At 34.7% G+C, this 16,179-nt stretch overlaps 1 protein-coding gene across 23 annotated transcripts in view; it reads left to right on the top strand.

The window, feature by feature from the left end:
- The window catches only part of APC (APC regulator of WNT signaling pathway), a 116,509-nt gene that overhangs the window by 44,914 nt on the left and 55,416 nt on the right, over positions 1 to 16,179 (top strand). For 13 of the 23 annotated variants that reach the window (XM_070571276.1, XM_070571288.1, XM_070571284.1 and 10 more), the window contains 3 exons: positions 6,767 to 6,919; positions 11,935 to 12,019; positions 13,127 to 13,328. In XM_070571276.1, coding sequence (XP_070427377.1) covers positions 6,785 to 6,919; positions 11,935 to 12,019; positions 13,127 to 13,328 — 422 coding nt within the window. In that variant the 5' untranslated portion in view covers positions 6,767 to 6,784. Of the gene's footprint in view, positions 1 to 2,203; positions 2,318 to 6,766; positions 6,920 to 11,934; positions 12,020 to 13,126; positions 13,329 to 16,179 lie in introns of those variants that run through there. The other 10 variants (XM_070571287.1, XM_070571283.1, XM_008535730.2 and 7 more) reach the window with 2 other exon arrangements.

The raw sequence follows: 16,179 nt of genomic DNA, 5'->3' as shown, positions 1-16,179 counted from the left end.
AAATCATCTGGCCCACAAAGCCTTGTTTCTTATCTGACCCTTGCAGAAAATGTTTGCCAAGCCCTGCCTCAGGTAATTTTGGTGGTCATCTTGGCTTGCTCTCACTTGGGATGGGCTTGGGTGAAGTCCAGCCAATGTGTGTAGCAATTTACATAATGTAAGGAAAGGAAGGAGTGGGGAAAGAATATAGCAGATAGGAGACTGAACGTCACCACCTATGGGGCCTTAATAGAGAAGAGGAAGAGAAGTAGAATGGAGGATAAGGCCCTACATTGGTTGTTGAATAAAGAGAAAAGAATTAAAAACAGGTGAGCTGCATTCTGCTTAGAATAAAAAACTTTTTTTTGTATGTTGACTTTTTATCCTATAAACTTGTTAAATTTTTGTATGTAAGATTTTTGTTTTGTTTCTTCCTTTCTCATCATATTCTTTCCTTTTAAAAAACTTACGGTGCTAGTTAGGACTTCCAGGATTGTACTGAATAAAGGTAGTAATAGTAGACATCTTATCTTGTTCTTGTTTTTAAAAAGAATGCCTCTAAAATTTCACTATTAAGAATGATGTTTAGGGGCCAGCCCCTGTGGCCGAGTGGTTAAGTTCACATGCTCTGCTCTGCTCGCCCAGGGTTTTGCCAGTTTGGATCCTGGGCACGGACCTAGCACTGCTTATCAAGCCATGCTAAGGCAGCGTCCCACATAGCACAACCAGGAGGATCTACAACCAGAATATACAACTATGTACTGGGGGCTTTGGGGAGAAGAAGAAAAAAAAAAGGAAGATTGACAACAGATGTTAGCTCAGGTGCCAGTCTTTAAAAAAAGAAAAGTAGAGGAAGGTGGGCATGGATGTTAGCTCCAGGCCAGTCTTCCTCAGCAAAAAGAGGAGGATTGGCAGCAGATGTTGGCTCAGGGCTAATCTTCCTAAAAAAAAAATAATAAAAAAGATTTTTAAAAAATGATGTTTATTGTAGGTTTTTGGCAGCTTCCCTTCTATTTCCAGTTTATTAAGAATTTTTATCTTAAACAGATAATGACTTTTATCGTGTTTTTTGTCTATTGCGATGATCATATGGTTTTTCTTCTTTAATATTTTAATGTAGTAAATGACACATACAAATGATCTAATGTTAAGCTATTCTCCTTGCATTCCTGGAATAAACTCAGCTTGATTCTGTTGTAGTTTCTTTAACTGTACACTTTTTCCTAATACTTTATTTAGGATTTTTAATCAATATTCATGAATGATATTAGCCTTAATTATTCTTTTTCACACTACCTTTGATTTTTATACCATGATTATATTGGCCCCATAGAATGTATTGGAGAATATTTCCTTTATTTGTGTTCTAGCAACAGTTTGTATAACATTGGAATGATTTGTTCCTTGAAAGTTTGGTAGAAAGTGTCTGTAAAACCATGTGGATCTGCTGTTTTTTGGTGTTTGGAGGAGGAGGGGGAAAATAATTACCTACTGTTCCAATTTTTCAATAGTTAGAGAACTATTAAGGCTTTCTATTTCTTCTTGAATCAATTCCCCCCTCCTCAGAATTTTGTTCATTTTATATGTTTGGGCTCTTCTCTCTCTTATCATGTTTAGTCTTTCAAAGAACCAACTTTTTGCTTTGATCTTCAAACTCTACAAAAGGGTGTACAATGAAAAGGAGGGCTGCTTCTCAGCAGACCTCAGACTTTTGTTTCAGAGGCAATGATTGTTTTTGTATATCCTTTCAATGGCATTTTTTATCTTTATACAATCCTCTTACTTTTACTACAATAGGATGGACCATATGAGATGAAGTGATTTGCACTCTCCTTTTTTTGTCCCCCCCCCATTTTTTTTTACAACCCCATTCTTTTTTTTTCCCCTGCTTTTTCTCCCCGAATCCCCGCAGTACACAGTTATGTATTTTAGTTGTGGGTCCTTCTAGTTGTGACACATGGGACGCTGCCTCAGCGTGGCCCGACAAGCGGTGCCATGTCGGTGCCCAGGATCTGAGTCGTCGAGACCTTGGGCTACCAAAGTGGAGCGGTGAACTTAACCACTCAGCCATCGGGCCGGCCCCAACCCCATTCTTTTTAATGCCAAGGTCATATTCCACTCCGTGGACGTACTCTATTTAAAAGTAGTTATGCTTGTATACCAAATAAAAACTTTCCCATTTGTTTGAAGTAACCTAAGAACCCATTTTTTTACTCCTATTCCAGTAACAGATATCATTTCAGAGAATTCCAGTTGGTCCTCCGTGTGCCTTACACCCACTGACAAATTAACTAAAATTAAAATGTTCATTGCACTGTAACACCGTCCTTGGAAGAGGGTATGTTCCATTTAAATATCTTTAATTAGAAAACAAAACTGTTTCCATAACTTAAATGCCATGTAATGTTCTTAAACACTTAAACCTCTGTTCCTTTTGTGATTTATCCTAGTGTGTAGTATGAGGAATAGATGGAATTTTATCTTTTTTCTCATAACTGTCCTGTTTCCCAGTGCCACTTACTTGAAGTCCATCTTTTCACACGTGTTTGAGATTCTACCTTTGTCATTACTAAATTTACATATATTTACTTCTGAGTTTTTGTGCATGTGTGTTCCTATGACTGATCTGTTCATTTGCCAATGCATAGTTTTTTAAAAACGTTTTATTTTTAAATAACTTTGGACTTACATAAGAGTTGGGAAATTGTGCAGCAAGTTCCAGTTACCCTTGACGCAGCTTTCCCTATTGTTAACATCTTACATATCCCTAGTACAATGATCAGAACTAAGAAATTAACTAATTGGTACAATCCAGTTAACTCTATACTGTTTTATTTATAAAGGCTTTCTACAATATTTTAGTATGTGGTAGATCTACTCCTGTGCTTCTCTCTTCTTATTTTCTTGTTTTTGCCTGTTTGTTTTCTTCAAATGTCTAACTGCAGAAACAGTATAAAAACAAACTTTACATAGTATTTTTACTGGGAATGTGTAAAATTCATAACTTAGGAAGAAATGACATCTTTATAATAATGAATCTTCATGTACATGAACAAGGTATGTCTTTCCTTTTGTTGAAGTCTACCTTTGTGTTTTATAGTTTTCCTCATATATGTGTTGGATACTTTTTCAGTTTATGCCCAAATATTTTACTATTATTTTAAAATTATAAATGGGATTTTTCCTTCCATTTCATCTTCTATCTGGTTTTTTACATATAAAGGAAAGATTTCTGTCTATTTTGCACTACCCTACATTATGAAATTATCATATTATAGTAATATTTAGTTCTTTTGGATTTTGCAGGTATGTAATTATATCATCTGCCAATAGTATTTCCTTCTAATTTCATTGTTTAACTTAATTATGTTGGCTAGTATTATGAATAATAGAGTGGTAAAAACGGGCTGTCCCTGACTTTAGGAGTGTATCTAGTGTTTACACGTTAAGTATGGTGCTGGCCTTGGGGCTGATGTATATATGATGTTAAAGAAAGGTCCTTTTATGTTCAGTATTTTCAACAAAAATGAGTATTGAATTTGTAAAACATTTTTTCTTCATCTTTGGCATGATCATATTTTCTTTTCTCTGTCGATCTATTAAGATATTAAATGATAGCGATTGTCTAGTAGTGATTTTTATTGTAAATTTTAGATTTTCCATCTCTTTTTTGGGTTGGTTTTGATAAATTGCATTTTCTAGTAAATTATTTCATTTACGTTTTCAAATTTATTTGCATAGAATTCAGCAAAGTAGTCTTTCATGATTCTTTTGGTTTCTTTTTTATTGGTATTTTTCCTCTTATTACCACCTAAAAGTGCTGGCAAGAACATCTTTTTTTCTTTTTTTTAATTCATTAAAACAAAACAGTAAAAGCAGCTTGACTAATTTTAAACAAAAAGTGGTCCCGAACTTCTTAAATTAGTAATAGTGAATCCCTCCACATTTAATTCTAATTGAGCATCCCTTGCCTGCCTGAAATTTTTCTGCCTTCTTGCGTTAATTTCTTAGGATACTTGTTAATTTGTCCAGTAAGCATTTGGATAAGAGTTTAGATAACAGTCCTTTTGCTTTCTGCTCTACCCTACTCTATTGAGGTGGGCATCTCTTTGGTGGTCATCTGTACTACAGAAAAACAAATGGGGATGTTTGCATACTCTCAGTAAACTGAAAGATTCAGAGGTTTTCCCCATTTCCTAAGATAAATTTTGATTTTTTTTAATGCTGTTGAGTGACTTGTAGTTAAGATATATTTGTATGAAATTCTTGTGATTGTTTATACATTTTTACATTCCAAAGTAAATTTAAGATTTCTCGATTTTGCATAAAGCAGTTTTGAGTTAGAGAGGGATGGCTGCAACATCCTAAAAGGATATGATAGAGTATTACTCCAGGAAACATCTTATTTTTCCCATAAAATTATACGAAACACCTTGCTTTCTAGAGCAGAAATGACTTTAATGATTATGATTCTGGAGGGGAAAAAAAGATCATAGAATGTTTTAATTGTCCATCTGAGGCCTTGAATTTTTTTCCCTCCAATAAAGAGCACCTTTAGTCTCTGCTTCTCTTGTTTTTAAAGATTGGCACCTGAGCTAACAACTGTTGCCAATCTTTGTTTTTTTTTTTTCTGCTTTTTCTCCCCAAATCTCCCAAGTATATAGTTATATATTTTTTTTCAGTTGTGGCATTTGGGACACCACCTCAGCATGGCCTGATGAGCTATGCCATGTCCGTGCCCAGGATCCGAACCAGTGAAACCCTGGGCTGCCGAAGCGGAGCGTGGGAACTTAACCACTCGGCCATGGGGCCAGCCCTAGCCTCTGCTTCTCTTGCCCATCTGGCTCTTCTGCAAATATGTAATGTTATACCCTCTATGTCTTAACATACCTATGTGTGTCTGTCTCTTTCTTTGTGTTATTACCCTTCCTCTTATTTTGTTTTATCATTTTAGTGTAAAGTTACCTGTTAAAATTTTGTTTGAAATAAAGAATTTAGAGTTTACGCTGATAAATTCTGACAGATGCCACCTCTATCACATGGTTTTTAATGTGCCATATATTTCCAGACCTACTTATTATTAGTATGATGTAAAACAGAAAAATGATCACACCTGTGAATTTCTCCTTCATTTTTGAGATGTCTCCTCTGTCCTTTTCAGGAGGGTGAATTACTTCGCCTCTTGACCATTGGTGGAGGGATAGGGGCTTATAACAGTAGATCAACATTAAGTTCTTAATAAGGAAGTTATGCTACATGCGTATTTTCATAATGTAACTTAGATTTACTTGCACTTTTGTTTTTCAGCCTGCCTTTTGTTATTTAATTCTAATAGTATCCCTGTAAATTATGTAAGAGCAGGTGGTAAATGTCCATTTTACAGGTGGTAAAGTGAATTAAAATGAAGGGGGAAAGGTCAAACCAATGCCAAACCTGAAGTTAAGACCCAGGTCTCCAAATACAAGTCTAGGGCTCATTCTTTTGAATCATAAAGTCTTTTATGAGTGATCTCCACTTCCCAGGACCCCCTTTCCTCCCCAGGTGACAATGGCTTGCACCAGCTTTGTCATTGACTCTAGCTATTGGAGAACTGACTAGACCTGAGTCCCTTGGTTTCCCTTGTTAGGGGCCTTGCAGTTGCTGAACTCTCCAATATTGTCGGGACGAGCCACTGTTATAACCTGTCTGCCCTATTTTGCATAGTGGATTTTATTACAGAATCATTTTTTTATGTTAAGATCTTTAAATATTGCTTAAGTACAAACTTTGTAGTACTTTCTAGCTCTTAAAGAATTAAGATAAGCAGAGTTTTATTGATTCTAAAGTGAGTTTGGGATTAAACTAAAAAGAGAATCTGGATCTTCTGAACTTAGTCTTAATATAACTCCTAGCCTTCTTTAATTCTTCATGCCAAGGGCCTCTTATTTCCTGGCTATCTTCTATACGTTTCTTTTTTCCCTCTTCTTTCACAGTCATATAATTAACTGGCAGACTCTGCTTCACTTCTCTTTGACAATCTCTACTCCTAAAATCATCCATTTTCCTTAAGTGTCTTTTGGCCTCAATCTGAGTACTGTGGGTCCCAGACCTCATAAGCTATAGCATGGCCTATTATATTCATCTTTTTGAATAAATTTAATAGAACTTTATATTAGTAATTCTTATTTATCATCTTCCTAGCAAAAAGATTTGAAGTCTCAATCTAATGCTGTCTTTTGTGTCTGTTTTGTTAAATGGCTGCCTTTTAATGAGGCCTTCTTGGAACTGCAAACTACTACCCCATGGATGATATTTAAGGCTAGTCTTTTATCAAATGAAAAGTGATGAAATGCAATACCTAATCTTACTAATCCATTCTCGCTCTGAAATTCTGTGACTGTTGGACAAAATCCAGAAATAAATTAATGTTATTAATATAAATAAATTTCTTATCAGTGATTAAATTTTGTAAGTTTTGCCTGAAAGACCAGAAAAAATATCTTTAAAACCTTGACAAAATTCTAACCTGATAGAAATCTCATCTACTGTGAAAAGGCAAGTGTATTCAAACACTACTGAAGTTCTCTTCTATGTTAGTCTTATTTTTCTTTGACTAAGATGCCAGTGTTTCATCCTCTTAGAACGATGCTGCTACTTAAACAATATTGTTTTGAGGCTGAAACTAGCATATTAACACAATTATTATTATTATTGTCTCAAGAGTTTTGTTTTTTTGTCCGTTTCTTTGTAAACAAGCAGCCACTATATTTTTTAGTAGTGAATTTCAAAATCCTTTTTAACCTTATAGGTCCAAGGGTAGCCAAGGATGGCTGCAGCTTCATATGATCAGTTGTTAAAGCAAGTTGAGGCACTGAAGATGGAGAACTCAAATCTTCGACAAGAGCTAGAAGATAATTCCAATCATCTTACAAAACTGGAAACTGAGGCATCTAATATGAAGGTATCAAGACTGTGATTTTTAATTAGTTTATCCACTTTTATTCAGTATTCCCTCTTGTAAACTGGAGTTAGATACTTTGCTTATTTAAAAGTGGATTTTAAGTTAAGCATTAATGTGTAAAAATTTTCTTGCAGAAGTTCACATTTATACTTTTAAATAAAATGTAGTGAATTCATCCAGTGAATCATATAAAGAAAATAGGTGTAAAACCCCAATGAGTAGTTGTTAGTTAATTTTAGGCTTAAAAATAAGAGACCAACTTCAGCATCACTACACTGAGGCTGGGTATTCTGTGTAATTCATAGAAACTAGCCTCATGTCTTTAGAATATATCTCAATTATTAAATACAGCCTTCCTTTCCACCTACCGCAGATCTTGTCACCACTTAAGTGTTACATTGATAGATGATAAGAAAATCAGGGTGCCCTAGTGGGAAGAGTCCTGACGTGAAAGTCAGTACCTGGGTCTATTCCTGGTTTTGCCACAAGCTGAGCTACGTTACCTTTGGGTACCTGTCTGGACTTAATTTTAAGTTGCCTTTTCTGGAACATGCAAGCATTGCACTACTGGCCTAGAGGATTTCCATGGCACCTTCAAGAAAATTGGTTTGCCAAATAGCATTGAAAAGCTGTGATAACCTCCAAGAAAAGTTATAAAATATTCATTCTACAGTGGGGGGAATATGTTCTAATTTCAAAATAATTGAGGTTAAAACTTCAGCTGTTTTAATTTCGTTACTCAGGCTAGATTCTCTTCTCACTAAATTTAATAACTTTATAGAATTGGAGATCATCAAGAAAACTGTTACCTCCTTCCCTTTTAAAAAATTCTTCTTGCTTTGTGTTGTTTCTGCCTCCAGGCTATTTTAACATCTGGGTTCCTGACCCTGTTCTTCCTGTCTGTTCACTACTCCTATTCCTTATTCATTTCCTGTTCTCTGCGAGTTCTTTTTCTGTGCATTTTGAGGTCTCCCTTATTCTTCAAGCTTCTGTATATCACTAAAGAGTTTTGCTCCTCTTTTACCCTTTGTATTCCTATCGTAACAGTTCAACCTTTTACTCATATATACTATTCTATCTATCTATCTATCTATAGACCTTTTCTACTCTAATTGCCTATTTTTGTAGTAAAAGCTGTCCCCAGCAATGACAGATCTCCAAAATATCTACCTCAAATCCTTTTGAAAATATGGTAGACTATAAAGAAACATTTTTTTCCTTACCACAAACTATGGGTAACCTTAAAAATAGCCGAATCAGTTACCTAATAAGTTAAAAAAGACTAGTTTGGTATTTTAACACTGATTAACAGAATATATCTAAAATTGTTGTACATGGTGTGTTTTTTAAAAAGTTTTAAAGATACAAAATAAAAAATTCCCAGCAGAACTACTCTTTCGTCTAATTTGGAGGTAGATTTTGCAAAGAACTCCTCCTGGCAGGCCTATCTGGATGTCTGTTTTGTAGTGGAGAGCTCTGAGATGGCTTTTTAAGTTTTTGTTTAACTACTTGAGCAAATTCAAGTTTCATTTTGGGGAGACATTTTAACCTACCCTTAGATCCATCTCCATGCTACAGTGGAATGTCTCTCAGAGAAACGTTAAAGTCAGACCCTTAAATGTCTACAGTGGAATATCAGGTTGACCACTTATCTGTGTCATATAATATATATCGTGAATATCGGCACTTAAAATCTATCTGAATTCAACTGTGAATTGGTTATTATTCAGCACATGCTTCTATAGACATCCTTGCAAATCCATCCACCTGTTTCTTTAGGATTTGGCTTATGGTGTCATAGCAATTACAACTTTATAATGAAATTATTCATATATCTCTTCCTTAAGAGGCTTTAAGCTGTTAAAGAGCAGGAACCATGACCTGTTTATGTTGTCTTAGAATATTGATTTGTGAAAAGACTTGGAAACATTGGTGCTGCCTATGTTGGATTAAAATTAATCCAAAACAATGAGCATTTCCCAAAAAAATCACTTATTAGACTTTCGAATATATTATATAATATTGAATCATGTTTCCTGATCTTTAACCTATTTATCCCAAAGAAAGGCAAGGTGTGTCTCCTCCAGCTGGATGATTTTAGGATACCTGAAATTTGTGCAGTAGTACCATCTAGTGGCAAAAGAGAATACTGCTTTCCTGTTGATTACATGACACTGATACACACTATAACAGTATTTTTGTGTGTATATGACAATCAGGGAAATATGTGTACAACAGTTAGGGTAATGTGAACACTGTATATTTGAAAATATTAAAGAAATGTTTGTTTTTTTTTAAGTATGATGATGGCATTGTGATTGTGTTAAGAAAGAATCCCTGTTTAAATATACATATTGAAATTTTTACAAAAGAAATGATACGATGTCTGAGATTTGTTTTCAAAACAAATCTGAGTGGAGGGGAGGAAATGGAGGAAGTGCATATGGGTGTAGATGAAACAAGACCATTAGTTGATAATTATTAAATTGGGTTGTAAAGGTACATGAGAATTTCTTATAACATTCTCTATACTCACGTATTTTTGTACGGGTTTTGTAAATACGTATACTTATGTACTTATTATGAAATTTTCTGTGATAAAAACATAATAAAATAAATTACAGATTTCATGGGATTTGGATGACCTAGAATCAGATAAATACAGAAATTGTACTAAATTTAAAAAGATTATGTACTGTGTTTTTTACTCCAGGACTAAAACTCAGCTTTGATTGACTTTAAAATGCTGAGCCTAGCAACAAGATAAATATGGTCATCTAGAGATGTGAAGCATTTAAACTGAGAGATAGCTGGGTATAGAAAAAATTATCTGTAAACAAATTAGTAATGAACCATTTGTATCTTTGCTGTATTTTGACAAAATGAAATATTTATAAATTGCTCTATAAACTGTAGAACCATATACATGTAAAGTATCTTCTATTTTCAGAGTGTAAGAAAAAAAGAAATAAAACTTCAGATTGACACGTTTCATAATTTATTTTGAAGATTTAGTTATCAAGTGTACTTGTATCTGATAATGAAAAGAATCTGTAACTATGATGTATTGAGAAAAATAGAAGTGGGGCAAGTAGCAACCCCCTTGAAATCTCACAGTTGCTCATTGATAAATATTTTCTATTCACTGATATTACCACAGTACATTTCTTCTCTAAAAAGCAATTCTATAATGTTTCTAAATTCTTAAAATGTTTTAAATAATGTATGATTATATAAAGTAATTATTTTTTAAAAATCAAAAGCTTCCAGAATTTATAAATACAAATAAATGTTGGCTCCTTCAAAATTACATATTAATTTTAAAAGCTGCCATTTGTCAGAAGATTTTTTGAAATATTTTATTTGGAATTGCTTGGCAGTTCTGTTGCATTTTCTTTTAAAAACTCTTTGAAATTGAGGAGGGCTTCTTTTAGGGTATACGCAGCCCCAAGCAATAAGTGCTACTACAGCAACTGGAAAACACTGTGTAAAACACAAAAATCCTACTTTAAAGACATTGGAGGACTGTGGAAGCATCAAGGATCGTATTAACTAAAATCCCAAAAAGGAAAGAGCTCTTTCTAGATGAGCTGAGAGTTCTACTGATTCTCTTCCTCAGAGGTATTTGTTAATTCTGGGTTCCGGCTGATATTCATCATCAACGCAGGCAAACAGACTCCATTGGAGGAAAGAAAGTATTGGAGGTCTTGACAGACGTGGGTGGATGTGAAGTATTGACATTTAGATGAGTTCTAAATGCATGGCTAGTTTTCCCCATGGAACATTGGCTGGGTCTTGTGGTGAAGAATGCCGGGGATGGACTAGAAGGCAAAGTCCTGCTAGAGGAAAGACACATTGCTTTCACGCAACAGGTCTCCTCCTCAAGACGTTTCCCACATTTTGAACTTTGTGGAGCAAGAGGTTACTGACTTAAGCTCATAGCCTCCAAGGAACAGAAATTTTAGGGCTAAGGAGTCAGGTGCCACCTGAGAATAAGGCTGAGCTGGAAGACAAAGTAAAATATTCCATAATCTTGCAATGCTTGAGAGACACAGACCTACTATAGAGGGAAGGGGCCTGTATCAAACATGGCTGGTTTTCCTTTCAAGGTAAATTTGAGATTTTGGAGCTGTGTAGGGTAGGAGGCTAAGGGCTGAGCAAACAGAAACCTGTAATATTTTCAGTCTAGATTGTGAAAGACACACTCAAGGATCTTGTCAAACCAAATCAGGAGAAGGATTTAGATGGAAAAGGAATAATGACATCAGAAGTCAGGAGGCAGTGAGCATGCAGTCATTTGAATATCTGCTGAATGCGAATTAGCACTTTAGTTGAATAGACTTAGATGTGCTATAGAAAGGGTTGAATGTTTATTAGGGTGTTAAAACAACATATTGTAATGTGTTAATTTGATGTTTTTCATGGTCATGTTCGTGCAAGCTTAAGAGACATGGATTCTAAACACCCAACTGAGCCAGGGCAAGTCTGAGTCTTAGTTGATCTATCTGAAAAATGAGAATAATCCACCTTATTGTATTGTTTCAAAGTTATAGATAATGTATCTTAAGTGTTCCATATAGTGTCTTACGCTGAGATTCACCATAATCACCATTATCACGAAATATAACTATTATTATTGTTGGGGTATATAATTTAAAATATTTTATATATATTACATAAGGCCTCTAGGACTACTAAGTTATGGCAGCTATTGAGCAGCAGTTTATGCAGGGGACAGAGGAAACCCTTATCACAAATGCTGACGCTCACAGAAATTCACTGATTCCTGGTTCTAGGTAAATGTAAAGGTAGGAGAGAGAATAAAAATAGTTGTATTATTTATAATTAGTAGTAGGTAATATATGAATAGTGCTTTACAGCTTATGATATGTTATCAGATTGATCTGAAATAACTTTTTTCCCTGGCATACCAAAGTGCCAGGAAACTTAGAATCACGTCGTCAAGAAGTTTTTTAGAATTTTGTCATGTTCATGTATTGTGTTCTTTTTTACAGGAAGTACTTAAACAACTACAAGGAAGTATTGAAGATGAAGCTATGGCTTCTTCTGGACAGATTGACTTATTAGAGCGCCTCAAAGGTAGATTTTTAAAAATTGTTTTAAAATAATTTTTTAATCTCCAGTTGTCACCTTTAGGCATTTATATCCAAGTATAGCTTCTCTTGATTTGGGTGTTGGTATCAGTTTCTTGGTATAACAGCGTTAATCGTTAGGATGTAATTGTTAATGTACAAAAATGTAAAAAGTCCATTTGTTATTTCTTCAGTTAAGCATTTAACTGGTTTTGAATAAACTATTTTAGATCCCATCCTTGGTAATTTTCAGCTTTTTTTAAAGCTCATTGCTGTTCTGTCAGTCACTAAATAGACCTTTAGTAAGCTGTGTGCCACAGATAGCCCATTGCCTCATTTGAAGTAGTGTCCTCTGTTTCATCCAGGATAGAAATGCTTTATCTTCTCACGTATGTAAGCTGATTTTAAGGCCTTTATAGCAGACTTGTAAAAGAATATCTTTCTCACTTGGTTGCTTCAAAATTCCAGTGTCAAAACAGGGAAAACGCTTAATTTTATGATTGAAGCTAGTCAGAGAAATTACCTTTGGGTCCCCAAATATATTATTATCTATCGGGAATGTAAGGAAGGACATTTTGTCTAATTTTCCTTTAACATACTCCTTTTCCCCCTGACTCAAGCTGACTTTGGAGGGAAAGTCTGGCCATTCTCTTTCTAAATAACTGTTCCATCTGAACCAAGAAGTATGCCCTTTTATGGAGTCAGTACTCCAGTGCACGGTATAGTGTCCTTTTGCAAGCCCTCAGAGAACCAGCCTCATAGAATCTTGGCCATTTTCTGATTTTTCCATAGGATTATTCTTCTTATTCTCTCTCCTACCTTTACATTTACCTAGAACCAGGAATCAGTGAATTTCTGTGAGCGGCGGCATTTGTGATAAGGATTTCCTCTGTCCCCTGCATAAACTGCTGCTCAACAGCTGCCATAACTTAGTACTCCTAGAGGCCTTATATAATATATATAAAATATTTTCAATTATATTATAAATGGGTTAAAATTTGAAGACTAAAATATGAACTTAAGATTTCACTTTTAAAACAATATAATTTCATTAGTAATATTTTAGACTGATTAAAGCAGTTATTATATAAAACCTTCTCTCTATTTGATTTAGAACTTAACTTAGATAGCAGTAATTTCCCTGGAGTGAAACTACGGTCAAAAATGTCCCTGCGTTCTTACGGAAGCCGGGAAGGATCTGTATCTAGTCGTTCAGGAGAGTGCAGTCCTGTTCCTATGGGTTCATTTCCGAGAAGAGGGTTTGTAAATGGAAGCAGAGAAAATACCGGTTATTTAGAAGAACTTGAGAAAGAGAGGTAACTTTTCTTCATTAAATAGTAAACATTGACTTGTATGTTCCAATTTTTGCTGTTATTTGTCATTTTGTAATACGAGATATGAATTACGAAGCATGTATGGTAGGTAACGGCTAACACTTAGCATTTTGCATTTATTAACTCAAGAAATAGTATGTTACTGATTGTCCTTGTATTACATCTAAAAATGTAAAGGAGGCAATTTCTTGAGATGGATTGTAAGACTTCTACTTTGTCACTTAAATACTTCTAATGCTCTGTAGACGGGATAATTCACATAATCACAATCTTTATGTTCAGTTAAAATATGTAACTGCTAGATCCAGCATACAGTGCTTGTTTCCATCATGGAAGGCCTATTACAAGTGGCCACAAGGAAACATTTCATAATTTATCAGTTTTGGTGTCAAAAAAACATTGCTTGACATATGGAATGTTTCTCACAGTGAGTGTATTTATTCTTCTCTTCCTAAAGTTAAAATCATCTCACTACAAATATCAGAATATATGTCATTATCAAGAACTTTGTCAAGTGTTTTGTCTCCGAAAAGAGTATAAATTCCTTAATGCATCAATGATACCTTATTATCTTTGCAGTCCCAGAAGTTCTATTAGACATTCAAGAAATGTTAACATATATAAATGTTACATATTAGCTCTGGGACTTTGGTTAAGACATTAAATTTTTGTGTTGTTTTCTTCTGTAAAATAGGGATGTGGTTCTACCTTGTGGAGTTGTGAAAATTGAATATTACTGTATGGAAAATGCCCAGCATATGTCACTGGGAAGCAAAAGACCTTTTATTGCTTTTTCTCTGGTTTTAGGTGTGTCTTTAAAAAGTAGGGATGATCATCTGGATGTGAAGTAGTGTTAAGCTTTCTTTCATCTCTTAAGTTTACATGAATCTCTATTTCGTACCTTGAACCTGGACTGTTTCTCTCTGACAGTGTAGGAAGTACTCTCCTGAAAAATAAGAAGCTAATTAGGGTCCACAATCTTTCATCTCTTTGTCCCCTTTGAGCTCTATTAAGAGGCAAAGGACCTGCGAGCATACCTACTTTCCCAGGAACTTACTTTGCTTTGTGTAGATAAAGTCCTGATTTTATTAAGAGAGAGAGAAGTGAAGTTATGTGTGTATATAGTTGTGATATATCTTGTGTCCTCTTGGTTCTCAGTGTTGGACGGAGGAAAATTGAGTGCTTGCTTATGTGACACTATCCTTATTTTGCTTTCACATTTGATTGATAGTTTGGATAGGTCTAGGTTCAAACTCATTTTATTCTCATTATCAGTGTTGCTGATGAGAAATGTAATACGTCTTATTTTTATTCCTTTGTAGGCAACCATTTTTGCGTTTTCGAAGCTTTTAGAATGCCTTGGTATATGTGGGTTTTTTTTCATTCATCTTGCTAGATACTCATGTGCCCTTTTCATCTGGAAATTTATTTTCTTCAGCTTTTGAAAATTCTGCTATCTTATTTCTTTGATGATTTTCCACCCTCTGTTTTTTTCTGTTCTTTCTTTCTAGACTTCCCTTAGGTCATAGATTAACACTCTCTGTGTCTTTTTTTCTCATTTTCTGTGTTATGCAAGATAAGTGCTAGGAAGTAGTCAAACTAGAATTCAAACCCAAGTCCATAGCTCCATAACCTTTTTAAACTTCAGTTTTCCAGTCTGTAGAATGAGCATGAAAATAACTACCTCAAGGGATGGTGTGAGGATTAAATTAGATTTTTTAAAAGTACTTTGCAGGCTAACCCCAGTGGCCTAGTGGTTAAGTTTGGCCCACTCTGCTTCAGCGGCCCAGGTTCTGTTCCTGGGCACAGACCTACACCACTCGTCTGTCAGTGGCCATGCTGTGGTAGCAGCTCACATACAAAGAAAAGAGGAAGATTGGCAACAGATATTAGCTCAGGGCAAAACCTCCTCAGCATAAAAAAAAAAGGTACTTAGCACAATGTCTGGGATATAGAGCGTTCAATAAATGTTAGCTGTTGTCGTGTTAGCCATTAATTCATTTAACAAGTAGTTAGTAAATGCCTAATAAATATGTGCATAAGCAGAGTCTTCCTTTCTTACCATGGATTCCCTCACCACTGAGGTTGCTACATCAAAAGTGAAGGCTAATTTCTTATTTTTAAGATTGCTTCTCAGTAAAGGGAAGTGAATTTTAGAAACAATAGAAATTTCCACATACATGCATACATATTTTCCAAGAAAATAAAATCAACAGCATTTTAAGGTAATACTATCAGAATGGGGAACATCTCTCTGTGTATAACCAAACTCCAGAAGCCATAATAGAAAATATCTACAAATTCAACTGCAAGAATATAAAAATTTTTTACATGGCAAAAACATAAAGTTAAAAGATAAGTGATAAACTGAGAGAACATTCGCCAGTCATATAACTGACAAAATGTTATCATTCTTAGTATAGTAGAGATCCTATAAATGAGTAAGAAAAAGTCACAGAAAAGGAAATACAAATGGTTTTTAAACTTGAAAAAAATGCCTAACTTCACTCATTCTAAAACCATTTGATATACTGTTTTTTGGAAGGAAAAAAATCCCTAGATTTGCAAAAGTAAAAAAGTTTGATAAAACATTTACGTTGGTGAAGGTAATAGGCACGTAAATTGGTACAACATCTAATAAGGGCAGTAAATTAGAAATTTACATACCCTAGGAATTTATCTTACATACATGCTTGCACATGTGTGAAATGAGGCTGTGTGTGAGGATATTCAGTGCTGCATTGTTTATAATAGCAAAAGATTAGAAAGCCCTTAAATGTCCTCTAACAGAGAACTGATTTTAGGGTATCCTTTCATGGATTCATGAATACTA

This window comes from Equus przewalskii, chromosome 13 (assembly GCF_037783145.1).
Source record: "Equus przewalskii isolate Varuska chromosome 13, EquPr2, whole genome shotgun sequence".
Classification (NCBI taxonomy): Eukaryota; Metazoa; Chordata; class Mammalia; order Perissodactyla; family Equidae; genus Equus; species Equus przewalskii.
The sequence above is the reverse complement of the archived record's forward strand: the minus strand, read 5'-3'. Positions and strand labels throughout refer to the sequence as shown.